We start from the raw sequence: 27,813 nt of genomic DNA, 5'->3' as shown, positions 1-27,813 counted from the left end.
ATGGGGCTGGCGCCGGGACCACCAGGTGGGTGCTGCCCCCCCCCAAAGGGATTTTTATTTTGGGGGGGGGTTATTATTTTTTTTTTGGGGGGGGTTGGGAAGAGCCATCCCCGTGTCCAACCCCAAAAAAACCCCGATGATGTCCCCTAGGTGCCAACCTGAGCTGCGTGTCCTACAAACACCCCAGCGTGCGGGGCAGCCTGGGGGGGGGGGGGCACCCAAGGGGGTGCCCCCAGCACCGTTCGCTGCCCCCCCCGGCAGTGCTGCATCGGCATCTGGAACCGCAGACCAGGCGCTGGTGCAGGGTGAGGGGCTGGGGGGGGGAGAAAAAAGGGGCTGGGATTTGGGATTGGGATTTGGGACTGGGATTGATCCTTCCCCGGGGGGTTATGGGGAGGGAAGGGGCTGGGATTTAGGATGGAATTTGGATTGGGATTGATCCTTCTCTGGGGGGGGGGTATGGGGAGAGAGGAAAGGGGCCCGGGGGCCTCATCCTGCCCGGGGGGGTTACAGGGAGAGAAGGGGCTGGGATTTGGGATTGGGATTTGGGGCTGGGATTTGGGACTGGGATTTGGGATTGGGACTAATCCTTCCACGGGGGGGGGGTTTATGGGAGGGGGGGGAAAGGGCTGGGGGCCTGATCCTGCCCCAGGGGGGGTATCAGGGGGGGAAGGGGCTGGGATTTGGGACTAGGATTTGGGGTTGGGATTTGGGGATGGGATTTGGGGTTGGGACTGATCCTGCCCTGGGGGGGGGTTATGGGGAAGGGGGGAAGGGGCTGGGGGTCCGATCCTGCCCTGGGGGGGTTACAGGGAGAGAAGGGGCTGGGATTTGGGGTTGGGATTTGGGGTTGGATTTGGGGTTGGGATTTGGACTGGGACTGATCCTGCAATGGGGGGGGGGGTTATGGGGAAGGGGGGAAGGGGCTGGGGGTCCGATCCTGCCCTGGGGGGGTAGCGGCTGGGGTTGGGAGGGGGCCAGGGCTGGGGCCCGGTGCCGGTGCTGCCCCTCATCGCAGCTGGGTGGGGGGGGCGGGGGGGCCGGGTCGGTTCCCAGCTGCCGCCTGACCTTGGCCTTGAGAAGTGGCTACAGCGGGATGGAGCCCAGCGGGGGGGGGTCCCGGGGGGGTCCCGGGGATAGGAGGGGTCCTGGGGGGTCCCGGGGACAGGAGGGGTCCCGGGGGGGGCACAGGGGGGGGTCCTGGGGACAGGAGGGGTCCCGAGGGGGGGTCCCAAGGAAGGGGGGTCCCAAGGGGGGGGGGTCCTGAGGACAAGAGGGGTCCTGGGGGGGGGTCCCGGGGACAGGAGGGGCCCCGGGGGGGTCCAGGAGGGGGGTCCCGGGGACAGGAGGGGTCCCTGGGGGGGCACAGGGGGGTCCCGGGGACAGGAGGGGTCCCAGGGAGGGGGGGGGGGGGGGTCCCAATCTGGGGGTCCCAAGCCGGTGGAAAAGGGGAGGGTCCCGGGGGGGGATCCCCGGTGACGTCACCGCTGTCCCCAGGGTGCTGGGGGGGCGGGGGGGCCGCCTGCCCCTCTCCTTGGTGCGCCCCAGCCCCGCCGGCCCCCCCGGGGCCGCCGTCCTCGTCTGCCTCTGCCACGGCCACCTCTGCAACGGCAACGCCAGCGCCAGCGGGGGGGGCACGGGGCTGGGGGGCTGGGGGGGCCCCCCCACACGGCCCCGGTACTGGGGGGGGCGCTGGGAGGGTTCCTAGGGGGGGGCTGGGACACATAGGGGGGAGTCTGGGGGGCTGGGGGGGGGACACGTGGGGGATAGGGGATGCGGGGGGGCTCAGAGGTGGGGGGTGGGGGGGCATATGGGGGGGGCTTGGATTTGGGGGGTGGGGGGGGCATAGGGGACACAAGGGAGATGGGGGGCACAAGGGGGGGGCTCAGAGGTGGGGGGGCCGGGGGGGGCATAGGGGACACAAGGGAGATGGGGGACCCGGGGGGGGGGGTTTGGACCTGGGGGGGGGCTGGGGGGGACCCATGGGTGTTGGGGGACCCATGGGGGGGGCTCAGAGCTGGGGGGGGGACACACACCCATAGGGGACCTCAAGAGCTTCAGGGGGACACGGGGAGGTTGGGGGGGGGGGGTGAAGACACACGGGGAGGGGGGGGGCTGGGGACCCAATTTTTTTTGGGGGTGGACCCCTGAGGGTGACCCATCCCATAGGGACATCCATGGGATGAGGGGACCCAGGGGTGGCCCCAAAGCTCAGGCACTGGGGTCCCTGCCAGGCTGGGGTGGGGGGGCCCTGGGGTGGGGGGGTTTCCTGGGGGGGGGTCGCGGTGTCACCCCCGTTTCTGTCCCCAGCCCCCGGCCACGTGGCACCCGCGGGGACCCTGTGGCTGTGGGGCGCGGGCCCCTCCTGCTCCTCTTCCTCGCCTGCCTGGCCCTGCTGGGTAGGGCTGGGGACAGTTTTTGGGGTGGGGGGGACACCCGGGGGGGGGCCCTGGGGTTCTGCGTCCCCTTGGGTGCCCGTGTCCCCCTCCCGTGTCCCTGGGTGTGGGTGTCCCCTGGTGTCACCTCCCGGTGTCCCCAGGGTGGGGGGGTCACTGAGCGTCCCCAGGTCCTGCACCCTTGGGTGCTGTGTCCCCAGGGTCCCCCTGTCCCCAGGGTCCCCACTGTCCCCCTGTCCCCATCCCAGGGCTGCGACGGGCGAGGGCACAGACGAAGCGGCCCCCCCGGGGACGTCGGGGGACTTGGGGCCCCCCCGGAACCCCCCAGCCCGGAGCTGCCCGCGCTGCGCTTCCTGCAGGTGGGGGGCACCCCCATGGGTGGGGGGGGCACCCACGGGTCGGGGAGGGGCACCCACATGGGGAGGAGCAGTTCGGGGGCGGGGGGGGGCACAATGAAGCCCAGCACTGGGGAGATTGGGGCTGGGTGGCCCTAGGGCTGGGGACACCCATGGGTGCCTGGGGATGGGGGTCCCTGAGCGTGGGGGTCCTCAGGGGTGGGGGAGTCCGTGGGTGCCCAGGGGGAGGGGACCAGGGGTGGGGTTCCAGGGGCTGGGACACCCATGGGGGATGGAGGATCCCTGGGGTGGGGGTGCCAGCACCCATGGGTGCTTAGGGATGGGGGATCCTGGGGTGGGGGTGCCAGCACCCATGGGTGCATGGGGCTGGGTCACTCCTGGGCTCAGGACACCCATGGGTGCATGGGGATGGGGGATCCCTGGGCTGGGGGTGCCAGCACCCACGGGTGCTTGGGGACGGGGGATCCCTGGGCTCGGGATGTGCATGGGACTGGGTGACCCCTGGGATCAGGACACCCACGGGTGCTTGGGGCTGGGTGACCCTTGGGATCAGACACCCATGGGTGCATGGGGATGGGAAATCCCTGGGCTCAGGACACCCATGGGTGCTTGGGGTTGGGTGACCCCTGGGTTCATGACACCCATGGGTGCATGGGGACGGGGGATCCCTGGGCTTGGGACGTGCATGGGACTGGGTGACCATTGGGATCAGGACACCCACGGGTGCTTGGTGTTTGGGGATCCCTGGGGTGAGGGTGCCAGCACCCATGGGTGCAGGGGCTGGGCGACCCCCAGGCTCAGCACACCCACGGGTACCGTGCGACCTGGGCTTCCCATTGGGAAGCCGGGGCACCGGACGGCTCCCTGGCAACCCGAACCGAACCGGTGGCACCCATGGGTGCTGGGGGGGGCCGCAGGTGCTGCAGGCGGGGCGCTTCTCGGCGGTGTGGCGGGGCACCCTGCAGCAGCGGCCGGTGGCCATCAAGGCGTTCGCGGCGGGGGCGGCCGGGCGCTTCGCGGCCGAGCGGGCGGTGCACGCCTTGCCCCTGATGGAGCACGACAACGTGGCCAGGCTGCTGGGGGCACGGGGGGCGCGCCCTGTGCCCGGGGGGGGCTCCTGGTCCTGCAGCTCTACCCCGCCGTGAGTGGGCACCCATGGGTGCTGGGCTAAAGGGGGGGGTGGGGAGGGGGTGGGGGGAGTGGGAGAGGGTGGTGGGGGAGGAGGTGGTGGAGGGTGTGGGGGGGTGGGGGGTGGTGGGGGTGGGGAGGGGGTGCATGGGTGTGCAAGGTGCTGGGGGGGTGTGCAAGGTGCTGGGGGGGGGCATGGGCTGCTGGGGGTCGTGCATGGGTTTGCAAGGTGCTGGGGGGTGCTGGGGGTTGTGTGCATGGGTGTGTAACAGGCCAGGGGGGGTGCATGGGCTGCTGGGGGTCATGCATGGGTGTGCAACACAATGGGGGGCGCATGGGTGTGTAAAGTGCTAGGGGTGTGTGGGGTGCTGGGGGGTGTGCATGGGTGTGCCACACAATGGGGGGTGCATGGGGGTGCAAGGTGCTGGGGGGGTGTGCAAGGTGCTGGGGGGGGCATGAGCTGCTGGGGGTTGTACATGGGTGTGCAAGGTGATGGGGGGGTGTGGGGTGATGGGGGGTGCATGGGTGTGCAAGAGGCAGGGGTGGTGCATGGGCTGCTGGGGGTTGGGCATGGGTGTGTAACACAATGGGGGGGGTGTGCAACATGCTGGGGGTGTGCACGGGCTGCTGGGGGTGTGTGCATGGGTGTGCAACACAATGGGGGGTGCATGGGTGTGCAACATGGTGGGGGGGTGCATGGGCTGCTGGGGTTTTGTACAACATGCTGGGGTGTGCATGGGTGTGCAATATGCTGGGGCGTGCACAGGTTGCACGGGTGTGCATGAGTTGCTCCGGGTGCATGTGGGGATGCACCGGCTGCTGGGGGTGTGCACGGGCCGCTTGGGGTTCCCATGGGTGTGCACGGGCTGCTCGGGCGCACCCCCACGTGCACGGGCTGCTCAGGGTGCACACTCACCCCTGTGCACAGGCTGCTGGGCACCCCCACGTGCAAGCCCTGCCGCAGGCACACGCAGCCATACCCGAGCTGCAGATTTGAGGGGGGGCTGCAGGCCGGGCTGCGCACCCATGGGTGCCACCCGCGGCCCCGTCCCCATCCCCGTCCCCTGTCCCCATGTCCCCAGGGCTCCCTGCGCCACTTCCTGCGCCAGCACGTGGGGACCTGGGCGGGCAGCGTGCGCCTGGCGCTGTCGCTCGCCCGCGGCCTCGCCTTCCTGCACCAGGAGCTTTGGCGCGACGGTCAGCACCCCCCGCACCCCCCCTCGGTGTCACCTCGCCCCCACCCCCGTGACATTTCTGTGTGTCCCCCCCCCGGGTTTCCCAGGCCTGTACAAGCCCAGCGTGGTGCACCGGGACCTGAGCAGCCAGAACGTGCTGGTGCGCGAGGACGGCACCTGCGCCATCGGGGATTTCGGTTGGCGCTGGCGCTGCCACCCCGTGCCCAGGCTGGCGGCGGCGGCCACCGCGCCGTGCCCATCCGCAAGGTGACGGGGACGGGGACGGGCACCGGGACCCCCCCCGTGCTGAAATTTGGGGTGGGGGGTGAGGGCAAGCACGGCCGCGGTGCGAACAGGGAGGTGGTGGGTGTGCAGGGTGGCAGTGCAAGGTGGAGCTGTCTGTGTGTGCAAGCACGGCCCTGGTGGGTGTGCAGCAGGTGCAAGAGGATGTGGTGCACGTGCAAATTGTGCGTGTGCAAATTGTGCATGTGTATATTGTGTTAATTGCGCATGTGCAAATTGTGCGTGTGCAAATTGCGCATGTGTATATTGTGTGATTTGTGCATGTGCAAATTGTGAGTGTGCAAATTGCACATGTGTATATTGTGTTAATTGCACATGTGCAAATTGTGCGTATGCAAATTGTGCACGTGTAAATTGCGCATGTGCAAATTGTGCGTGTGCAAATTGTGAGTGTGCAAATTGCACATGTGCAAATTGTGCAAATTGTGCATGTGCAAATTGTGAGTGTGCAAATTGCACATGTGCAAACATGGCCCCAGTGCAAGCTGCACCCACCTGCGAGCGTGGCGCTGGTGCAAGCTAGGGCCTGGTGCACGCATGGCCCTGGTGCACGCATGGCCCTGGTGCAAGCATGGCCCTGGTGCAAGTATGGCCCTGGTGCATGTGTGACCCTGGTGCACGCCTGCCTGTGGCACTCGTGCAAGCATGACCCTGGTGCAAGCACGACCCTGGTGCAAGCGTGCACTTGGTGCATGCACGGCCTTGATGCAAGCACAGCTGTAGTGCAAGCACAACCCTGATGCAAGCACGCCCCGGTGCATGCACGCCCCCTTTGCACGCCCGCCCGTGGCGCTGGTGCAAGCACGAGCCCGGTGCGAGCCGCGTGTGCTGCAGGCGGGCACCCAGCGGTACCTGGCCCCCGAAATCCTGGACGAGAGCCTGGACCTGCGCTCATGGGGCCGGGCGCTGCGGCAGGCCGACGTCTACGCCCTGGCGCTGCTGCTCTGGGAGATCCTCTCGCGCTGCCAGGCCCTCAGCCCCGGTGAGCACCCTTGGGTGCCCCCCCCTGCTGTCCCCCAGGACCCTCTCCTTGCCCCCCAACCCCCCCGGTGTTGTCCCCCCTTCCCCTCCAGGTGCCCCCGTGCCCGAATTTCGGCTGGCGTACGAGGCCGAGCTGGGTGCCAGCCCCACGGCGGCGCAGCTCCGGCGTTTGGCCGTGGACGAGCGGCGGCGCCCCCTCATCCCCCCCGCCTGGCACCAGGTTGGAGACCCCCCCCAAACTGCACCCATGGGTGGGGGGCACGGGGGGACCCCCCTTCGGCGGTGCCCGTGCATGGGAAGGGCCCCGCAGGGTCCTATAGATGGGGGGGGGGTCCCTAGGGGTGCCCATGGGTGCTGTGTGCCCGCTGGGTGACAGCACCCAAGGGTGCCCCAGGGGGGAGGTCCCTGTTTGGGGGTCCCTGCCTTGGGGTGTTCTGGGGGTGTCCGGGGTGCCCAAGGACTTGTGGGGGGGGGGGTCCCTACCCAGGGGGGCCCATGGGTGCTGTGTCCATGGTGGGTGCCCACACCCAGGGGTGTTCTGGGGGGGTCCACACTTGGGGGTCCCTGCCCAAGGGGTGCCCATGGGTGCCCAAGAGGGGCTCTGGGGGGGTCCCCACCGGGGGGGGGTCCCCACAGGTACCCAGGGCTGCCTGGGGGTGCCCTGTGGGTGACAGCACCCAAGGGTGCCCCATGGGGGTCCCTATTTGGGGGTCCCTGCCTGGGGGCACCCATGGGTGCTGTGTCCCCACTGGGTGACAGTGCCCAAGGTGCCTCAGGGTGCTTGGGGGTGCCCCAGGGGGTCCCATCCCATGGGTGCCCGGGGGGGGGTGCCCACACACAGACCCCCCCCCCCCAACATTCCCCCACCCATGGGTGCCCAAGGTGGGGGGGGGGTCCCTAGGGGGTGCCTTTCACCGGGTGGTTCCCTGCACCTACTGTAGGGGGGGGGTCCCTAAATTTTGGGACTGGGGGGGGGGGTGCCCACCCTAGTGGGTGCCCCCCCCTGATGCTGGGGGGGGGGGCAGCCCCCGGGGGCCGTGCAGGAGCTGCTGGAGGATTGCTGGGACCCCGACCCCGAGGCGCGGCTGTCGGCCGAGCGCGCCCTGCAGCGCCTGCAGCGCCTTTGGCGGCGGCGCCCCCCCCCCAAGAAACCGCCCCCCCCCGCGACCCCCGAGGAGCTGAGGAGGAGGTGGGGGCCCCCCCAAAACCCCCCTCCCCCCAAAACCCCCCTCCCCCCCCAAAAACCCCCTCGCCCCCCCCCAGTTCCCCTAAAAACCCCCTCCCCCCTCCCCTCGCAGCCCCCTCCCCCAAAAAAATGGGGAAACTGAGGCACGGGGGGGGGGCACTTTTTTGGGGGGGGGGCACGCCCACGTGGGCGGAGCCAACGGGTGAGGCCCCGCCCCCTCCCCTCAGGCCCCGCCCCCTCCCTCCCAGGCCCCGCCCCCCCCCCGTTTCCTGCCGGGAGGGGCCGCGCCCGGAGCGGAGGCGGCGGAGGTGGGAGCGGAGCCACCGGGACCCCCCCCAAAACCCAGCGCCCCCCCCCCAAACCCCCAAATCCCCCCCCGTTTCCCCCCAAAACCCCCCCCACCCCCCGCTGTGCGCCCCCCCCGCATCCCCCGCACCTTCCTGTGCCCCCCCCAACTCCCCCCCTGCCCCCCCCAAATAACCCCCCCGCACCCCAAATTCCACCCCCCCGCACCCCCAAGACCCCCCCCGTGCACCCCCAAATCCCCCCGGGCACCCCCAGCCCCCCCCCCCGAGCCTTGACCTCCCCATGACCCCTGCACCCCCCAACCCCCCCCCCAGCCTCCCTAAACCCCCCCCAGGACCCTAAAATACCCCTGCACCCCCCCGTACACCCCCAAGTGCCCCCCCAGCCCCCCTAAAAGCCCCCCCCGGACCCCCAAATCCCCCCCCAGTCCCCCTAAACCCCCCCCAGGACCCTAAAATACCCCTGCACCCCCCCGTACACCCCCAAGTGCCCCCCCAGCCCCCCTAAAAGCCCCCCCGGACCCCCAAATCCCCCCCCAGTCCCCCTAAACCCCCCCCCAGGACCCCCAAAATATCCCTGCACCCCCCCCATGCACCCCCCCTGTGCACCCCCAAACCCATCTGTGCCCCCCCCGCAACAAACTCCCCTAATCCATGCCCCCCCCATGCCCCCTGCACCCCCAAATCCCCCCCCCAGCCCCCCTAAAAACCCCCCAGGACCCCAAAATCCTCCTGACCGCCCCCAAATCCCCCCCCCCGACCCTCCCTAGGGGTGTGGGGGGGGTCCCAGCTGCCCCCCCCCGACCTCCCCTGACTCAATTTCCCCCTGGAGGCCGGGGGGGGCCCCACTCACCCCCTGTGTCCCCCCCCCCCCAGGTCCCGGAGCTGCCCCCCAGCCATGTGGGACCCCCATGCAGGTAAGGGGAGGGGGGGGGGCACCAAAACGATTTTTTTTGGGGGGGGGGCTTCACCCCCAGCTCCTGCCCCCATTAATAGAGGGGTCGGGACCCCCTTAACCTTCTCTTTTCTCCCCCCCCAGGGCAGCCGCCCCCCCCCAACCCCATGTACCCCCCCCAGCCCCCCCCCCTCCAACCCTGCCTACCCGCCCCCCCCCTCCTCCTACCCCCCCCCCACCGTGGGCCCCCCGTATCCCCCCCCAGGGCAGCCCCCCTACCCCCCCGGGACCTCCCCTTACCCCCCCTGGGACCCCCCTGTGCCCCCCAGGACCCCCTTCATACCCCCCCGGCACCCCCCCTTACCCCCCTGGCGCCCCTCTGCCCCCCCGGGGTGCCCCCCCCTGCACCCCCCCCTTTGGGGTGCCCCCCCCGGGGCTGGACAAGAAGGCGGCGAAGAAGCTGAGGAAGAAGATGAAGAAGGCTCAGAAGAGGCACAAGGTGGGGGGGGGGTCATTGGGGGGGGTGGGGGGGGATTTTGGGGACCCCCCCCATGCTCACGGTGTCCTGGGGGGGGTTTTGGGGACCCCCCCTTGCTCACGGTGTCCTGTTGGCCCCGCAGCGCTCTTCGTCGTCCTCCTCCTCCTCCTCCAGCAGCGACTCTGACTGACGGGGCCACCAGTAGCCACCAGTAGCCACCAGTAGCCACCAGTGGCCACCCAACGTCCAGATGGGGCCACCCGGAGCCACCCGTGACCACCCGCGTCCTCCTGGGACCACCCACCTCCAGACGTGCTCATCCGTGTCCTCCTGTCTCCCGTGGCCACCCGTGGCCACCCATCTCCAGATGTGGCCACCTGGGGCCACCCGTGCTCTCCCGTCACCCCCCCCCAGGGCCACCCATGACCACCCGTGACCACCTGGGACCACCCGTGACTACCCGTGATGACCCATGACCACCCGGGACCTCCTGTGGCCACCACGATCCCCGTGACCACCCATGACCACCCAGTACCACCCGTGGCCACCCGTGGCCACCCATGACTCCCGTGACGACCCGTGACCACCATGACCACCTGGGACCTCCTGTGGCCACCACGACCTCCATGACAACCTGTGACCTCCCATGATGACCCATGACCTCCTGTGACCACCCAAGACCTCCCATGACCACCTGGGACCTCTCGTGACCACCCATGATGACCCATGGCCACCCATGACCATCCATGGCCACCCCGATCTCCGTGACCACCCATGACCACCCATGACCACTTGTGGCCACCCACCATGACCTGTGGCCACCCATGACTATCCCAATCTCCATGACCACCCATGACCACCCATGATGACCCATGACCACCTGTGGCCACCCATGATGACCCATGGCCACCCATGACCTCCCATGACCTCCCATGACCATCCGTGGCCACCTGTGGCCACCCCGATCTCCATGACCACCCATGACCTCCCGTGACCACCTGTGGCCACCCATGACCACCCACGATGACCCATGACCTCCGTGACCTCCCGTGACCACCCATGGCCACCCGTGGCCACCTGTGGCCACCCATGATGATCCATGACCACCATGACCTCCATGACCTCCCATGACCCCCCCAATCCGCCCCTCCCCATCCCCCCGCTCACCCATGGGTGCCCCCCGCCATGCCCACGATGTCCCCATTCCCGTGCGCCCCCCCCTGTGTCCCCTCCCCATGTGGGCCTGGGGGGGGGGCTCTGGGGGGGATTGGGGGTGCTGGGGGGGGTTTTGGGGTCGGGGGGTGCGCCGTTGTGACGGGTGCCCCCCCCCCGCCCCCCAATAAAGCCTTGGGACCCCCCCAAATTGTGTCAGCGCCTCCTTTATGCTGGGGGGGGGGTGGGGGGGTCGCGTGCACTGACCCCATGGGGGGGGCCGGGGGTTGGGGGGGGGGAGCTGCCCCCAAACTGCCCCCACATTGCCCCCCCCCTCCCGTTGCCCCCCCTTTGCTGTCCCAGCCCCTGTTGCCCCCCCTCCCATGGCCTCCCCCCCCCTTATTGCCCCCACCCCCTTATTGCCCCCCTTTCACCCCCTTATTCCCCCCCCCAATTGCCCCCCCAATTGCCCCCCTTTCTTTATTGCCCCCTGTTATTGCCCCCCACCTCTTATTGCCCCCCTTACTGCCCCTCTTCCTTATTGCCCCCCAATTGCCCCCATTTCTTTATTGCCCCCCCCTTATTGCCATTTTTCTTTCCCCGCCACTTTTTGCCCCCCTTATTGCTCTCCACCTCTTATTGCCCCCCCTTATTGCCCCCCTTTCCTTATTGCCCCCCTTTAATGCCCCCCTATTATTCCCCCCACCTCTTATTGCCCCCCCTTCTTGCCCCCCACCCTTCTTGCCCCCCTTTTCTTTATTGCCCCTCTTCTTGCCCCCCTCCTTATCACCCTCCTTTCTTTACTCCCCCCCTTGTTGCCCATCCTCCTGCACCCCCCTTTTTTGCCCCCTCTTATTGCCCCCTTTCTTTATTGCCCCCTATTGTTGGGGGCAATATGGGCCCCTTCTTGCCCCCTGCCTCTTATTGCCATCCTTATTGCCCCCCTTCTTGTCCCCTGTCCTTATTGCCCCCCTTACTGCCCCCTTTCTTTACTGCCCCCCCTTATTGCCCCCCTTTCCCTATGCCCCCCCTTACTGCCCCACTATTATTGCCCCTCCTTATTGCCCCCCACCTCTTATTGCCCCCCTCTTGCTGCCCCCTTTCCTTATTGCCCCCCTATTATTGCCTCCCCTTTATTGCCCCCCTACTGCCCCCCATTTTTACCCCCCACCCCTTCTTGCCCCCCTTCTTGCCCCCCACCTCTTATTGCCCCCTCATTGACCCCCTTTTCTTTATTGCCCCCCTTCTTGCCCCCCTCCTTCTTGCCCCCCCTTCTTACCCCTTTACTGCCCCCCTTTTCCTTGCTGCCCCCCCCATTATCCCCCCATTATTGCCTGTCCTTATTGCCCCCACCTCTTATTGCCCCCCTTTTTGTCCCCCATTACCCCCTTTACTTATTGTCCCCCTCTTAGTACCCCCACCCCTTCTTGCCCCCTACTTGCCCCCCTTTACTGCCCCCCTTACTGCCCCCCATTATTACCCTCCACCTCTTCTTGCCCCCCTTCTTGGCCCCCACTTCTTATTGCCCCCCCTTTCCTTATTGCCCCCCATTATTGCCCCCTCTTTCTTGCCCCCATTATTACCCCCCATCCCTTCTTACCCCCCTTCTTGCCCTCCTTCTTGCCACCCTTTTCTTATTGCCCCCCTTACTGCCCCCCCATTACCCCCAACCCCTTCTTGCACTCCTTCTTGCCCCCCACCTCTTCTTGCCCCGCACCCTTATTGCCCCCCTTTTCTTTATTACCCTCTTTTTGCCCCCCTTTTCCTTCTTGCCCCTCTTCCTGCCCCCATTACTACCCCCCGCCCCTTATTGCCCCCCTATTATTGCCCCCCTATTATTGCCTCCCCTTACTGCCCCCCATTTTTACCCCCACCCCTTCTTACCCCCCTTATTGCCCCCTTCTTGCCCCCCTTTTCTTTATTGCCCCTCTTTTTGCCCCCCTTCCCCTTCTTGCCCCCCCATTACTGCCCCTTCTTTATTACCCCCTTTTTGCCCCCCATTATTACCCCCACCCCTTGTTGCCCCCTTATTGCTACCCCTTTCCTTATAACCCCTTTTTACCCCCATCCCTGCCCCCTTCCTTATTACCCCCCTTCCTGCCCCCCATTATTACCCCCACCCCTTATTGCCCCTCTTTATTGCCCCCCCTTATTGCCCCCCTTACTGCCCCCTTCCCTTACTGCCCCCCTCTTATTACCCCCACCCCTTCTTACCCCCCTTTCTTGCCCCATTTTCCTTATTGCCCCCTTTTTGCCCCCCATCACTACCCCCTTCCCTTATTACCCCCTTATTGCCCCCCCTTATTACCCCTCACCCCTTACCCCCCTTATTGCCCCCCCTTTTCTTTATTGCCCCTCTTTTTGCCCCCCTTTCCTTCTTACCCCCCCTTATTGCCCCTTACCCCCCTCCCCCTGTGGGCGGTGCCCTCCCCGTGTCCCCCCCTCCCCCCTCCCCCCTCCCCCCGTCCCCCCCTCCCCCTCCCCCCTCCCCCCCACCCCCCCTTCCCCCCTCCCTCCCAGTCCCCGCCCCCCCCTCTCCCTTCCGCGCCGCCGTTTCCGGGTCGGGGCGGGCGTAAAGCGGCCGCTCCCGCCGCCCCCGCCCAGAGCCGCCGCGGCCGCCGCAGCAGGAGCAGCCGCCGCCCGCCGCCGCCCCCCCCCCCTCCCGCCGCCCGCCGCCGTCCCGCCCGCTCCCCTCTCCCCCCCCACCTCCCCCCCCACCTCCTCCTCCTCCTCCTCCTCCCCCCCCCCCCCCTCTCCTCCTCCTCCTCCTCCCGTTGCCGCCGCCGCTCTCCAGGTAGGCCCCGCCGCCCCCCCCCCCCTCTTTTAACCCCCCCTTTCCCTTCTTAATCCCGCTCCGCTCACGATCGTTCCTCGCCGTTCGGCCCCCCCGGGGGTTTCTCTTTTTTTTCTCCTCCGGCCGAGCCGGGGCCTCGCGTAGCGCCCTCAGCCCGCTCGGGGCCTGCCCGGGCCCGGCCGCGCCCCGGCGCCAGCCCGAGGCCTGCCCGAGGCCTACTCGCGGCCTAGGCCGCGGCCTGGCGCGCGCGGCGCTGACTGAGGCTGAGGGGGGGGGGGGGGGGGGAGGACTCCTCCCCCTCTCCTCTTTCCCCGACCCCCCCCTTTTTTTTTTATTTTTTTTTACCGGGGGGGCGGACATTTTAAATCCGGATTTTTATTTATTTTTTTTTCTTCTAAACGATTTTTTTTTGAACTTGTTTTTTCCGTTTTTTAACCGTTTTTGAACGCTTTTTTTTCGCCCAGTTTCCCCCCTTTTTTTAACTACTTTCTCTTTTTCCTTTAATTTCCTTTTTTATTTTTTATTTTTTTTTTAATTTCGGAAGGATCCGGGCCGGAGGCGCCGCTCCGGGGGGGGGGGGGGAGAGGAGCTGATCCCTTCCCCCCCTCCCCCCTTTGCCCCCCCCCCTTTGCTCCGGGCCCGGTTCCCCCCCGGGACCCCCTTTTAGGGTAGAAGCCTCACCCCCCACCCCCCCATTTCCCCCAACCCCCCCCCTTTTGCCATCTCCGCCCCCCCCCATATAGAACCAGCCCCCCCCCAACCCCCATTCCCCTCCCCACCACCCCCCAGCCCCAAAACCCCCCAAAACCCTCCCCAAAACCCCACAAAACGGCCCCAACCCGGGGGCAGGATCCGGCCCCCACGTGCCGAGGAGAAGTTTGGGGGGAAGTTTCCCCGCCAGGGCCCCCTCCCACCAGGCTCGGGGGGCCCCCCCCTGGATTCAGCCCCACCCCGGGGTCCCCCTGCAGCCTTTGTCCCAGCCACGGGTCCCGTTGGACCGGCAGGACGGCTGCTGGGCCGGCTAATTAACGCTAACGAAGGCGGCCGGGTGGAAGGAATTTTCCGGCGCGGCCCCGGCAGCAGATGGAGCCGGCGCGGGGCATGCTGGGAGTTGTAGTCCCGGCGGGGCGGGGAGGCGGCGAGGATAAGATGGCTGCCGGGGGGGGGGAGGGCCGGGGCTGGGCGCCGATTGCCCCATTTTTGGGTTCTTTTTATTAATTTTTTAACTTTTTTCTCTCTTTTTCCCACCCCGAAGAGCGGCGCTCGCATCAACATCTCAGAAGGGAACTGCCCCGAGCGGATCATCACCCTGGCCGGCCCCACCAACGCCATCTTCAAAGCTTTTGCGATGATCATCGACAAACTGGAAGAGGTGCGGCTCCCCCCGCCCCCCACCCTATTCCCCGGGGGGGTTTCTCCCCCTGAAGACCCCCCGGGCAGGGCTGGCTCTGCCCCCCCTGCATCTCCTGTGGGGCTGGAAGGTTTTTTTTTTTTTGGGGGTGGCCAGGGCTGTGTTCCACGTGGCCTGCCCCAGGAGGATCTTTGCCCTGTTCCCTGCGGGGTCAGGGTGCGGGGTGGGGGCCGCAGCGCTTCCTCGTGCCTGCTCCTGGCCTTTTGTGCCTCCTGCCCGAGCCTTGGGGCCCTGGGGGGGGGGGTTTGGGGGCTCGAAAATGCCCCGTGCTATTGGAGAAATGGATTTGGATGGATTGGGGTTTGGGAGCCCTGCTGGGGTTGTGCTCCTGGCCCTCCCCGCCCGCCTGGGGGTGCGGTGGGGGCTCGGCTTCGCCTCCAGCCCTGCTGAGGAGGGCCCTGGGGGTGCCGCGGTGCTGACGGAGAGGAGCTGCACCCCGTGGAACCGCAGGTGGAGTGGGGGTCCCCGACCCCACACAGCCCAAATCCCGGCTGCGGTGTGAGGAGACTTTTGGGGCTTCCCTGCGGGTTTTGGAAGGGGGAGCTCCCCTCCCCTGCTGTGGGTACGACTCCTCAGCCCTCCCCTCTTTGGGGCGCCCTCACCCCCTTTTAAATTCGGGCCCCCTCCTCCTCGGAGGCAGCCTGGCGCTGGCAGATGTCCCAGACCCCCTCTGCTCAGCTGAAAATTTGAAAATACCGAAAATTTTGGGAGCCGGAGCCCTCCACGGGCTCAGCCCCGTCCCGGCTCTGCCGCCACCGCTCGGCTTCCCCTTTACTAGGTCAGCTCAGCCCCCCCAGGCTCCCCTCCCCCTGCACCCACGGCTGCTGCTCTGCGCTGCCTCCTTTTTCCCCCCCCGGCTGCTCCTGCCCTCCCTCCCCCTCGTTAGCCCCCCTCGTTAACGAGGGGAGGCTCTGAGATACCCCAGGAGCTGCTTGCAGGGGGGGGCGCCGAGCCCCAGCCCCATTTCCCATCAGCGCAGCCGCTTCACAGAGTCCCCCACAGCTGAGAGGGGCGGCTAAAACCCTCCGGATGCTTTAAAAAACCAAACAAAAACCATCATTTTCACCGACGCACCAAGAAGAGGAGCTAATTTACCTGTTTTCACCCCAAAAAAAGCACTTATGGTGATTCCCCAACCAAACAAAACCCCTGCGGAACGGACCCGGGGAGCCACCGGGGGGGTTTGCCCTGCTTGCCCCTTGTACCTCCTTCCTCCCCGACCCTCCGTGAGGGTGCTGAGCCCGGTGCCCCCCCCCTAATTCCTCCTCTCCTCGCAGGGACATCAGCAGCTCCATGACCAACAGCACGGCCGCCAGCCGGCCCCCGGTCACCCTCCGGCTCGTGGTCCCGCCAGCCAGTGTGGCTCCCTCATTGGCAAAGGAGGCTGCAAGATCAAAGAGATCCGAGAGGTAGGTGCTGCTGGGCCCCCCCCACCTCACGGGGAGGGTTTTAAGGGGGTAAATCCTCGTTACAGCCCCCCCTCGTGTGGCCCTAAAAGGGGGGAGGTGCATCGCTTGGCCTTTGTGGCTCCTCGTATTTTTAGGACTCGGGAAACTGAGCCTGCGGGGCACGGCTTCCCGGCAGCGCCACGCTTGGGTTCCTGCCCCCCCTGAACTCTAAATTCCCCCTCTCCAGGCTTTATTTTCCCCCGTTCCCCCCCCCCCGAGGGAGGTGCCTAATGCTGCTTAGCTGCGGGTGCTGCTGGATTAACCCTGCAGCCCTCGGGATCCGGGGGAAAAGCTCCTGCCCCGTTCCTCCTCCTCCTCCTCCTCCCGAATTATTTCCAGCTGGGATTAAAGGGCTTTACTTCGGAGCTGCCGGGGGGGCTCTCGGGGCTATGAATAACTCCTCCCCGCCGAGCTCAGCGCCCTGCCCGGCTCTCAGCTCCTATTTTTACCACCTCAATGTGTCCCCCCCCCCCCCCCTTAACCCCGCAGAGCACGGGGGCGCAGGTGCAGGTGGCGGGGGACATGCTGCCCAACTCCACCGAGCGAGCCATCACCATCGCCGGGATCCCACAGTCCATCATCGAGTGCGTCAAACAGATCTGCGTCGTCATGCTGGAGGTAGGAACCCCAAAAAGGGCTGACAGGAACCCCAAAAGGGCTGGGGAACCCCCCCTCAAAAGGGCTGACAGAAACCCCAAAAGGGCTGGGGAACCCCCCCAAGGGCTGAGGAACCCCAAAAGGGCTGACAGGAACCCCCCAAGGGTTGAGGAACCCCAAAAGGGCTAACAGGAACCCCAAAAGGGCTGAGGAACCCCCCCAAGGGCTAACAAAAACCCAAAAGGGCTGAGGAACCCCAAAAGGGCTGGGGACCCCCCCAAGGGCTAACAGGACCCCCAAAAGGGCTGACAGAAACCCCCTGAGGGCAACCCACCAAGGGTTGAGGAAGCCCCCAAAGGCTGAGGGAACCCCCAAGGCTTGAGGAAACCCCCCAAAGTCTGGGAGGAGGCTGTTGGGGGGGATTTGGGGGCGGTTTTGGGTTAAAATCTCCACTTTGGGGGTGCTTAAAATGGGCTCGAGCCCCGTCCTCCCAAGCTGCTGCCCACGTGGGGACACCGAGTGGCATCGTGCGTGCCCCAAACCTCCCTCACCTGCTCCCTGCATGGAAAAAAGGGGAAAAATAGGATTATTTTGTAGCCTTTGGGGCTCTGCACGGTCTCGAGGGGGGGGGAAAAAATGGGATTTAGGGTCATTTTGCAGCCCCCCGTGGTGCCTAACCTCGCCTTTCTCCGCCTGTCACCCAGTCCCCCCCGAAGGGCGTCACCATCCCGTACCGGCCCAAGCCCTCCAGCTCTCCCGTCATCTTTGCAGGCGGTCAGGTGAGGCCTCTCCTCTGCTCCTGGGGTGCTGGGGGGGGGCTTTTTTTTTGGGGTGGGGGGCCGCTGGTGGTGTGTGTGTGCGTGCTTCAACCTCTCCGTGCGCCTCGGGGCCGCCCGCGCCGCTGCTTTGGGGTCGCTTCGGGGCCACCCCCGAGCCCCCCCCATGCTGAGCTGCGGGGTGCAGGAGGGCAGAGGTTTGGGGGGGGGGGGGCGTGGGGGGTAATTTGGGGTCGGGGGGTGCTGGTAAATTATCCTGGAGCCACCAGGCTGAGTCCCAGTGTGGTGGTGGTGGGGATGGGATCAAACTGGGACAGCTCTGGGCTGTGCCCCCCACCAACCTCGGGGGGGGCTCTGAGGGGCTCTGCGCCCTGTTTGGGGGGGGGTGATGGACCCGGAGCCTTGTGGGGGGGTCTTTGTGCTTTTGGGGCTGGCTTTTAGGGCTGCCTGTGGCTTGGGAAGGGCTGGGGGGGGCTGAAAGGCCTCACCCCGATGAGGGGAGGGTGCCGGGGGGGGATGTGGGGGGGGGGAGCCAGTAGGGGAGGGGGGCTCCAGCCCCTCCTGCGCCGCTCCTTGAGGGGGGGGGCACCCCTGTGCCACCCCCTGGCTGTAAACCCCGAGCCCCCCCCAGCCCTTTGGGGCCGTGCTGGTCCCCCTCTGGGCGAGATAGGAGGTGGGATTTTTTTTTGGGGGGGGGGGGGATTGGGGGGGGATTTGGGGGCATGGCCCCCCCCACCCTGCAGCTCCCGGGACTGCTTGGAGCACCAGGGCCACTCGCAGACTCCTCCGCTGCCTCTGTGCTGCCCCCCCAGCAGGGTGGGGGCATGCTGAGATTTGGGGAGCTTTTTTTTTTTTTGGGGGGGGGGGGGCAGGGGGGAAAAAAAAAGTGCCCCCCCTCGCTGCCAGCCCTGGGGGTTTTGCTAGGGCAGAGCCACGGCCACGCGGGCCGGATCCAGCGCTGTGGCCGGGGGGTGGGTGGGCTGGGGGGGGGCAGGGGGGGGCTACAGCCAGCTCTGTGCATGGGGGGGCTGCCCACGAGCCCCCCCCCCCCATTCCCCTTAGAGCCAGGCCTTTTGCCTGCCACGCTCATTTGGGATTGGAGCTGCTGCTGGTTGCCCCCCCCTCCCTCCACACCCACCTTCACCTCGGCCCCCCCCCCCTTACCCCCCCACCTCTTCCTTCCTCCTCCTCCTCCTCCTCTTCCAGCCCCCCCCCTCTCTCCAACAGCTTTTCCTGCCGCTCTACGCCCGGGGAGGGGGAGCGCCAGGCATCACCCCCCCCCCCCAAAAAAAAAAAAAAAAAAAAACACCTTTTGGTGCTTTTTTTTTTTTTTGGGGTGTGGGGGGGGGCCCAGCCCCACGGCCCCCCTCCTCCCCCCAGCCCGGGAGCCGGCTGCCCCCCCCTTTAGAGCAGTGAGGAGCAGGCTCCCACCGGCCACGCAGCTCTCCCCACCCCTTCCCCTTCATCTTTTCCGCCCCCCCCTCCTCATTTTTCCACCCCTGTGCCCCCCCCCCCCACGTCCCTTAAACCCTTTAAACCCCCCCCCGCCGGCCCGGGGGCCCGTCGCACCCCTTTAATAATCCCCCTTTCCCCCCCCCCCCAGCTCAGAGCCGTGCGTTAGAGCAGGGTCGTCCCCTTGGCAAGGGGAAGAGCCGATGGCGCCGGTGGAAAAAAAAAAAAAAAAAAATTTTTTTTTTTTGTATTATTATTTTTTTTTTTTTTCTCTATCTTTTGATTATTTTTGATTTATTTTGTGGTGTTAGCGGAAGGTTTCGGATTGCCAGCCCTGGAGACTGAAGTCCTCTAATTTATCCACAGGACAGGTACAGCAGCGGCAGTGCGAGCTACCCCCACACCGCCCCATCCATGTGCCTCAACTCTGACTTGGAGGGACCACCTCAGGAGGTGAGAGGGGAGCTCAGTCTCCACGGCCCGTTCAATCCTTGGCCTCTCTGAGACTGCCAACGAGGGTGGCATTTTATTTTCCCCGTCCCTGTCCCTCAAAAAAAAAAAAAAAGAAAAACGACCAAAAAATATGAAAAATCTATCCAAGCGACCCCCTTCCCGACCAACCGAAAACGCAAAAAAAAAAATCTATCCGAGTGACCCCCCCCTTTCCCGGTGGCTTTTTTTCTTTTTTTTTTTTTCTTTTTCTTTTTTTTTCTTTTTATTTTTGTGCTGTGGACTCCTGTCCACGTGGGAACTGGACTCTGAGCCCACCAAAAACCTCTCCTCACGCAGGCCACCCGGCAGCCACTGCATGGCAACGAACTTGGGCCAATTCCAGCCTGGGCTGCAGTTCTTCCGGTGACCTGGAAGTGAGGCTGTGTACCCCCCTCTCCCCCTGCCTCTCCCACCTCCCCCCCCACCCCATTTTCCCACCCCCCCACCACCACCACAAAACGACCCCCTTTAGCCAGCCAGGCTCCCCCCGACCCCCTTTACCCGCCCCCGATCCCCCCCAGCCCGTGACTCTGGGAGCTGTGGCTGCCCCCAGACCCTCGAGGCGTGAGTTGGCAGGTCAGGCACTCAGCGCCCCCCCCACCCCAAACACCCCCGAAACACCCCGAGAGCTCCTCTTTTGCCCCAAATCCCCCCCTCTTTGCCTTTAGCAGCGGTAGCCAGCTCCAGCAGCTCACCTTTTTCCCTAGGAGTGACGAGAGGACTCGCAGCGGGACATTTTTCCTTGATTTTTTCTCTCTTTTTTTTTCTTTTTTTTTTTTTGGAGGGGTTGGGGGAGGAAAAAAAAAAGCTTTGGGGGGGGGGGTCGGGGAAGACTGGGGCCGGGAGCTAGCAGGGCTGGCGGGCGCTGGAGACCCTCCCCTGTCGGCGAGGCGGATTTGGGGGGGGGGGGCGCAGGGCTGTAGGAGCAGCGTCGGACTCCACCACACCATACATCTTCATCAAGATCCCAGCCGTTCCGGCCGTCTGCCACCCCCTTTTTTTTATTTTTTATTATTTTTATTATTTTTTTAATTATTATTATTTCTCTTTTTAACGATTTTTTCTTATTTTTTTATTTTTTTGGGGGGGGGGACGGCGCCCTCCTTGGCCACTCCCTCCTCCCTGCGACCGCCACCTCAGGCCAATTCGAGAGATTTTCCCTCCCCCATATCTCCCCCCCCCCTAAAAGCCCTCTCCCAAATCTTTTAGGGACTGCTGGTCCAGCACTGTCCGCCCCCCCTGCCTCTCCTGTCCCCCCCCCCTCGCCCCGGAGAACTCTCCGCCCGGCTCTCCGCCTTCCTGGCTAGTTGAGATGTGCCCCGGGGTGGCTGTGTCCGATGGGCGTTAATCGGACTCTTTTTTTTCCTCCTTTTTTTTTTAGGCCTATACCATTCAAGGACAGTATGCCATTCCACAGCCAGATGTAAGTTTTGGTTTTCGACTCTCTTGTCTTCCCATCCACCCTCTTTTTTCCCCCCCCCCCCCTTTCCTCCCCCCTTGCCTCCAAATTTTTCTCCCCCCCTCCCCGCCGCTGCTTTGTTCCTCGGGCTGGGGAAAAAAAACTCAACCCCGAGCCAAACTCCCCCCCCCAAAAAACTCCCCCCAAAAAAACTCTCGCCGCTCCTGCAGCCAGCTTCACCTGCTCTCAGAGCTCTCCTCCTCCCTTCTCTCCTCCTTTTTTTTTTTATTTTTTTGTTTTTTTTCCGCTCTCCCCCCGCCTTGGCATTTCACACGAGCTCCGGCTTTCCCTCCTCCTCCCCTCCCGAATTTGGCACCGAGCCCCCCCTTGAGGGGGGGAGAAAAAAACAAAACCAAAAACCAAACCAAATGACAGCGCACGGCCTCGCTGCCACCGTGGCTCTCCCGGGGCTGCTGGGGACGGGGGTGACATTTTGGGTGTCCCCCCCACGACACCTTTGGGTGCTGCCCCAGCCCTTTTGGGACCTCTGGCACCCATTGCAGGCTTTTTGGGGGGGTCCTGGCAGCCTTAGAGCAGCGAGGGGGGGGCTCTAATAAAGGGGTGGGCTCTGATGGGGGGTTTTGATGTGGGGGGGGGGCTCTGCCAGGCCAGGAGGGCAGGAGGAAGCCGGGCTCCATCCCCGCCCCCCCCCTCCATCGCATCCCTCTCCCCCCTCATGGTGTGGTGCGAGCACCTCGGCCCTCCTGCTCCTTGCTTCTCCGGGTGGGTGGGTGTCAGGGGTGGGCACAGCCTCCCCCCCCCAGCCCAAAATTTGGGGGAGGGTGGGGGGGGGATGACACCGCTTCTGCTCGCTGTATTGGTGCCCGCTGCGAGTCCCGGCCCTTTTGGGCTGGCGCAGCAGCTAACAGCAGCTTTTTTGTTGTTTTTTCTCCTTTTTTTTTTGTTTTTCTCTTTTTTTTTCTCTTTTTTTTGTTTTTTTTCTCTCCCCTCCAGCTGACCAAGCTGCACCAGTTGGCGATGCAACAGTCCCACTTCCCCATGTCTCATGGCAACACTGGATTCAGTGGTATGGGAACTCCTCCTTCCCCCCCCACGCTCACGCGCGCGCCGGAAAACCAAACCCGGGAGCTCGGCTCCCCTCTAGCAGGGCCTCCGGGCCTCTCAAACAGACAAAAACACCAAAAACACACAAAAAAAACCCTCCTCAGTGCGAAGCCTGGCCAGGTAATGTTTTTTTTTTGTCGTGGGGGGGCCGCACAGGGCAGGCAGGGAGCAGGCAGGGTCTCCGTGCTGCGCCCCGGGAGCCCCCCCAAGCCTGCAGCACCCCCCTTTTCTCCCCTCCAGCTACTCCAGTCCTGAGCAGGCAGCTGCTGGGTTGTGCCAAATTCGCTGCAAACTCGCTAAAATGGCTTAAAAAAAAATAAAAAAAATAAAAATCCCCCCCCCTTGGGGCTGTAAAGCTGAGGCGGCCGAACTCATTGTCCCTTGTATCTTAACAGGCATTGAATCCAGCTCTCCAGAGGTGAAAGGCTATTGGGGTAATGATTAAAACACCAAACCTGTAGTTCTTCTCTTGGGTTTATTCACACCGCCCCGGGGCTCTCGTTCTCCCTGTGAAACGCTGCACGGGTTGGGGGGGTCGGGGGGGGGCCAGGGGAAGCCGCAATAGGGCTGGAGGTGCCGCCTGCCTCGGCCCCACAGCCCCCAGAAGGAGTCAGCTCGGGCTCTGGAGAGCGGAATGGAGGTGGAGGGCTCAGCCTGTGGGCTTTTTTTTTTTTTGGGGGGGGGGGGAACTTTTTGGGGCTTCCCCCCCCCCCTCCTGGAGCAGCCAGCAGCTGAGCCCTCGTGCTGGGGGGAGCGTCGCCCTCACCGGCATGGCCACGCCGCTGCGCCCTCCCCAAAAACATCCCCCCCCCACCCCATCCCCGGTGAGGTCTCGAGGCTCCTGCTGCCCCCCCCGTAGCAGGGGAAGGGGGAAAAATGATTATTAAATTACTGCTAATAACGACAATAATTAATTAAATGCCCGAGCAGCCCCGTGCTGCCTGCCCCGGCCAGCGGGGTTGTCCCCGCGGGAAGGAAGAGCCCGTGGTGCCAAAATAAATGTGGGTTTTTATGGGGAGGGGGGGGGGTAAATTGTGGTTGGGGGGGTTGCTGGGGGGTGGGTGGGGGGCTCGAGGACCTCACCGCTTGCTCTGCCCCTCCCCTCCTCCCCGAGCAGCCCTGGAGGTGACGCCAGCAGCAAATGCTGGCCGGCCTGCGGCGGTGGCGGTGCCCGTGACCCCCCACGACGACCCCCCTCCCCCTCTGACCTCATCCTGTCTCTGTCTGTGTCTCCCAAGCAGGTTTGGATGCGTCTGCTCAGACCACCTCCCACGAACTCACCATTCCAAATGATGTGAGTGACCCCTGGGGACACAAGGGGGTGGCGGGGGGGGCCCAAATCCGCCCCTCTTTGGGCATCCGATGAAGGCAGGGTGGGGTGACCCCCCCCAGACACTCCAAAAGAGGCTCGTGGCCCCCCCACGGGTGATGGCTGCGCCCCTCTGGCATCTCCTCCTGCTCCCAGCTGGATTTAGGGCAGATTTTGCTCATTTCTCTGCCATTTTAAACATTCCTGGGGGGGTTAAAACCTTCCAGCCCTGTCCCTGCAGGTGACCCCCCCCCGCGATAGTGGGCAGGGAAAGGGGTTGGGGTGCCCCAATGAACAGTGGGGTCCCCTAATGAAGAGCGGGGTGTCCTGGTGAGGATTGGGGTGCCCTAATGAAGAGCAGGGTGTCCTGACAAGGTTGGGGGTGTCCTAATGAGGGTTGGGATGCCCTAATGAGGGTCAGGGTGCTCTAATGAAGAGCAGGGTGTCTTGATGAGGATTGGGGTACCCTAATGAAGGTTGGGGGTGCCCTAATGAGGAGCAGGGTGCCCCGGTGGGGGTCAGGGTGTCCTAATGAAGAGCAGGGTGCCCTAATGAGGGTTGGGGTGCCCTGGTGGGGGTCAAGGTGTCCCGATGAGGGTCGGGGTGCCCTGGTGGGGATCGGGGGTGCCCTAATGAGGATCAGGGTGCCCTAATGAAGAGCAGGGTGTCCCAATGGGGGTTGGGGTACCCTAATGAAGAGCAGGGTGCCCTGATAAGGGTCGGGGGTGCCCTGGTGGGGGTCGAGGTGCCCTAATGAGGGTCAGGGTGCCCTAATGAAGAGCAGGGTGTCTTGATGAGGATTGGGGTGCCCTAATGAGGATCCAGGTGCCTTAATGAAGAGCAGGGTGCCCTGATAAGGATTGGGGTGCCCTAATGAGGAGCAGAGTGCCCTAATGAGGGTTGGGGGTGCCCTGGTGGGGGTCGAGGTGCCCTAATGGAGGTTGGGGGTGTCCTGATGAGAATTGGGATGCCCTAATGAGGGTCAGGGTGCCCTAATGAAGAGTAGGGTGTCTCGATGAGGATTGGGGTGCCCTAATGAGGGGCAGGGTGCCACGATGAGGATTGGGGTGTCCTGGTGGGGATCGGGGGTGCCCTAATGAGGGTCACGGCGCCCTAACGAAGCCGGCCGCTAACGAAGCCGCGTTGTCCCCGCAGTTGATTGGCTGCATCATCGGGCGCCAGGGCGCCAAGATCAACGAGATCCGCCAGATGTCGGGGGCGCAGATCAAAATTGCCAACCCGGTGGAGGGCTCCACCGACAGGCAGGTCACCATCACCGGCTCCGCAGCCAGCATTAGCTTGGCCCAGTATCTAATTAATGTCAGGTGAGGCTTCCCTAACGAGGCGGCGCGGGGGGGAGGGCTGGGACCCCCCTCGTGCCCCCCAGCGTGAGGGGAAGGGGCTTCCCTCCCCCGTTTTTTTTTATTTTGATTTATTTTTCAACCTTCCCCCTTCCCCTTTTTCCGTGCCCCTTCCTTCCCCCCTTTTCCCCGCTGTCCCCGTGCCATCGCCTCCCGGGCTCCGGGGGGCTTCAGGATGTGGCTGAGGCCACGGGGGCCTCGTGAGCGGGTTCGTGAGCTTTGGACCCGTCGCTGGTGCTGTGATTTGATTTTTTTATGGGGTGGGGGCTCGGGGGAGCACCCCCAGGCTCGGGGCCGCGTCCCCAGCAGGGATGTGGGGGGGATCCTGTGGATCCCGCAGCGCCTGGTGCTGCTCTCCTGCCTCGGAGCAGCAGCCCCCGAGCATTTTTGGGGCACCCCAAACCTGCGTGGGGACCTCTGGCTCCCCTGTGGGGTCTGGCAGGGTTTTGGGGGTGGGGGCTGAGCCCCCCAGGACCGCTCTGAACCCACCCCAATGCGTGCAGGGTGCGGACCCCACAGTGATCTGGGGCTGGGAGCGGCAGCATTTAGGGCTGGTGAGGTGCCCCCACTGCTCCCCCCATATCCTCAGCCCCTTGGGGGGGGCTTAGGGTGGAGGAGCCGAGCCCCCAAACCTATGGGGTTGCCCCCTGGGGGGCCAGGAGCAGCGGCCGCCCCCCCTCTTCTCGGCTCTGTGTCGAGACCGAGGGCTCGACACGGGGCTGGGGGTGTGTGCAGGGGGGAGTCCCGCATTTTTGGGGACCCTGGGGGTGTCGCTGTCCCCCCTTAGGGTGCCGTTGTCCCCCTGGGGGTGTCGCCGTCCCCCTCCAGGCGTCATTGTCCCCCTGGGGGTGCCGTTATCCCTGTGCCCCCCCCCTCCCCAACCCCGTGCGGTTTGACGCTGTTTGTCCTGTGCTTCTCGCGCGCTGTTGCCAGCCACCCACCCCCCTTTTTTTTTTTTTCATTTTTTTTATTTTTTTTTTTTAATTTTTCTTTCTTTTTTTATTTTATTTTTATTTTTTTTGTTCCTTTTCTCCTCTGTTACAGTTTAGAAAGCGCTAAACCCTCCTCCCAGGCAGCCTCCGTCACGATCCCTGACCACCTCAGCATCAACCTCTCTCAACCCTCCACCCCTTCTTCTTCTTCCTCCTCCACCACCACCCCCCTCGCTCGCCACGGGGGGGGGCTCCGAAGCACCCGCCAGCCTCCCCAACCCTCTTCCGACCGCCCCTTGTGTCTCCAGTCTGCTTGGCATGAAACCTGTCCCTCTCCTGGCTCTAAATGTTGTGTCTGCTGCTAAGGGCGCCTCCGCCCCGGCCGTGCCGTGTGTCTCTAACAAACTCAAGGCGGAGAAGCAGAGGTTCTCTCCCTACTGAGCCCCCCCCTCCCAAAAAAAAAACAAAAAAACAAACAAAAAAGGGCTGGGGAGGTTTTGGGGGGGGATAACACAACGCGGAGCCCCCCTAGAGGAGACTCGAGCAGAAAACAAATTTCATTTGGGGTTTCCTAAATTTCATTTTGGGGTTCCTTGCGGGTTTTCCTTCCTCCTCCTTTTTTTCTTTTATATTTTTATTATTTTTTATTTTTTTGGGGTGTTTCGTAGCCATTTTTCTGCTTTTTTTTATTTTTATTTTTTAACTTTTCCTTTATTTTTGCCAGCCCGCTGCCCCCTCTATCCCTCCTTGACTCCTCCAGCTTACAACCCTCGCTTTTTTTTTTTTTTTTTTTCCCCCTTTTCCCCTCTTTTTTTTTTTTTTTATTTTTTTAGGAGTTCGGTTGCAATCGCGGTGCGGGGGGGGGTCGTGGGATGTTGGGATGGGGAGGGGGGGTTGGGGGGGGTTCGTTACCGAATAAACGAGTCTGGATTTAATTGCATTCCGGGGTCGGGTGCCCGCGGGGGGGCTCGCGGCCTCGCCTGTCTCTTTTTCTGTCTGTACCTGTAATAAAGTTGCCACGGTGAGAATCTGCTCTGCTAGATCTGTGCTGCGGGTGGGGAGGGGGGGGCCCAGCGGGGGTCCCCCCCCTTTTTTTAATTATTTTTTATTTTTTTTTAATTTTTTTGGGGCTCGTTTCCACCCTCCTCGAGGGCCACAGCGCGCTGCCCCCTCCCCTGGTTCCTTTGGGCGCTGCTGCTGCCGCCCCCCCCCCTCCCTTGGAGCTGCTGCTCTGTGCCCCCCCCACCTCCCTGTGCCCCCCCCTGACCCTCCCTAATTTCCCTAAGCCCCCCCCTCTTTGGGTTCTGCCCCCCCCAGCTCGCTGCCTCCCCTCCCCGCTGCCCCCCTCTGCCTGCACTCGGGGGGGTCCCTGGGGTCCCCCACAGAGCTCCCAGTGGGGGGGGGGCACAACCCTGAGCCCCCCCTCTTTATGCTGCTTTCGCATAACCCCAGCTTTGACCACGGGGGGGTCCCCACCACCCTTCTGGGGGGGGGGGAAACCCCTTCCTCCCCTCCTCATCCCCCTGACCCTTTTTTTCCCCCTACCACCACCTTTTTCCCCAAAAATCCTTCTTTTTTTCCCCCCTACACCCCTCTTTTTCCCCAAAACCCTTCTTTTTCCCCAAAAACCCTTTCTTTCCCCCCCCAGCCCCCCCCTCTGACGCCCTCTTCTTCGTTGCAGGCTCTCCTCCGAGACCGGGGGCATGGGAAGCAGCTAGGGCCCCGGCGCCGCCCGTGGACCCCTCGGCCTCACCTCACCATCCATCTGTGTAGCCCCCTAGCAGCCAGCCCCAGGTTTTAAAAAAGGAGAAAAAACAAAAAACAAAAAAAAAAAAACAAAAAAAAAAAAACTAGTTTGTAAATTTTTCGGTTCCTCCATCACTCACCAGGTTGTTTTGGTTGGTTTTTTGTTTTTTGTTTTTCCGGTTTTGTTTTTTTTTTTTAATTACAGCATTTTAATTCCTTTTTTTTTCTCCGCTCGGCCCCTACCCGCCGAGCCCCAGATCTTAGTTTTATAAAAGCTTTTTTCTCTCTTTTTCTCCCCAATTTTCCCCCCCTCACCCACACACCTTCACCTTCCCCCCTTCCCCCCGTCCCCTTTTTTTCCCCCTTTTTCGGCTCATGAAGTTTCTGTTTTTGTCATGAAATGTTGAACGAGTGGAAGAGAAGACGACGAAAACATTTCAGTTTAGTTCTGTAACGTCAGGAGCAATTTTTCAAAAAAAAAATAATAATAATAATAAAAAGATGGACTGGAGCTTTTCCTTGTGAATAGAAACTGGAGCATATTTTGGTTAATGGACCTGCCTGTCTCCGTCTTTCTTTGAACCCTCTCCCTCTAGGGCCCCCCCCCTCTGATAAA

The 27,813-nt window shown here is 63.9% G+C and overlaps 2 protein-coding genes across 2 annotated transcripts; both read left to right on the top strand.

Moving 5' to 3' along the window:
- Nucleotides 1-10,560, top strand: AMHR2 (anti-Mullerian hormone receptor type 2). The gene is given in 15 exon segments (XM_072031825.1): nt 1-25; nt 2,311-2,352; nt 2,355-2,399; nt 2,645-2,694; nt 2,696-2,755; nt 3,670-3,850; nt 3,853-3,893; nt 4,963-5,077; nt 5,163-5,252; nt 5,255-5,322; nt 6,193-6,340; nt 6,432-6,559; nt 7,365-7,528; nt 8,707-8,747; nt 9,346-10,560. Coding segments are annotated over 15 exon segments (1,242 nt in total). The 3' UTR covers nt 9,390-10,560.
- Nucleotides 9,669-27,753, top strand: PCBP2 (poly(rC) binding protein 2). Its single transcript, XM_072031824.1, is given in 14 exon segments — nt 9,669-9,734; nt 14,405-14,535; nt 15,838-15,902; nt 15,905-15,969; nt 16,498-16,626; nt 17,310-17,384; nt 19,200-19,286; nt 19,623-19,688; nt 20,707-20,748; nt 21,739-21,811; nt 22,245-22,283; nt 23,091-23,143; nt 24,314-24,483; nt 27,133-27,753. Coding segments are annotated over 14 exon segments (1,098 nt in total). The 3' UTR covers nt 27,170-27,753.
- The last annotated feature ends 60 nt before the right edge of the window (nt 27,754-27,813 follow it).

Source organism: Anas platyrhynchos, chromosome 34 (assembly GCF_047663525.1).
Source record: "Anas platyrhynchos isolate ZD024472 breed Pekin duck chromosome 34, IASCAAS_PekinDuck_T2T, whole genome shotgun sequence".
Taxonomy (NCBI): Eukaryota; Metazoa; Chordata; class Aves; order Anseriformes; family Anatidae; genus Anas; species Anas platyrhynchos.
This window is presented reverse-complemented; position numbering and strand designations above follow the sequence as displayed.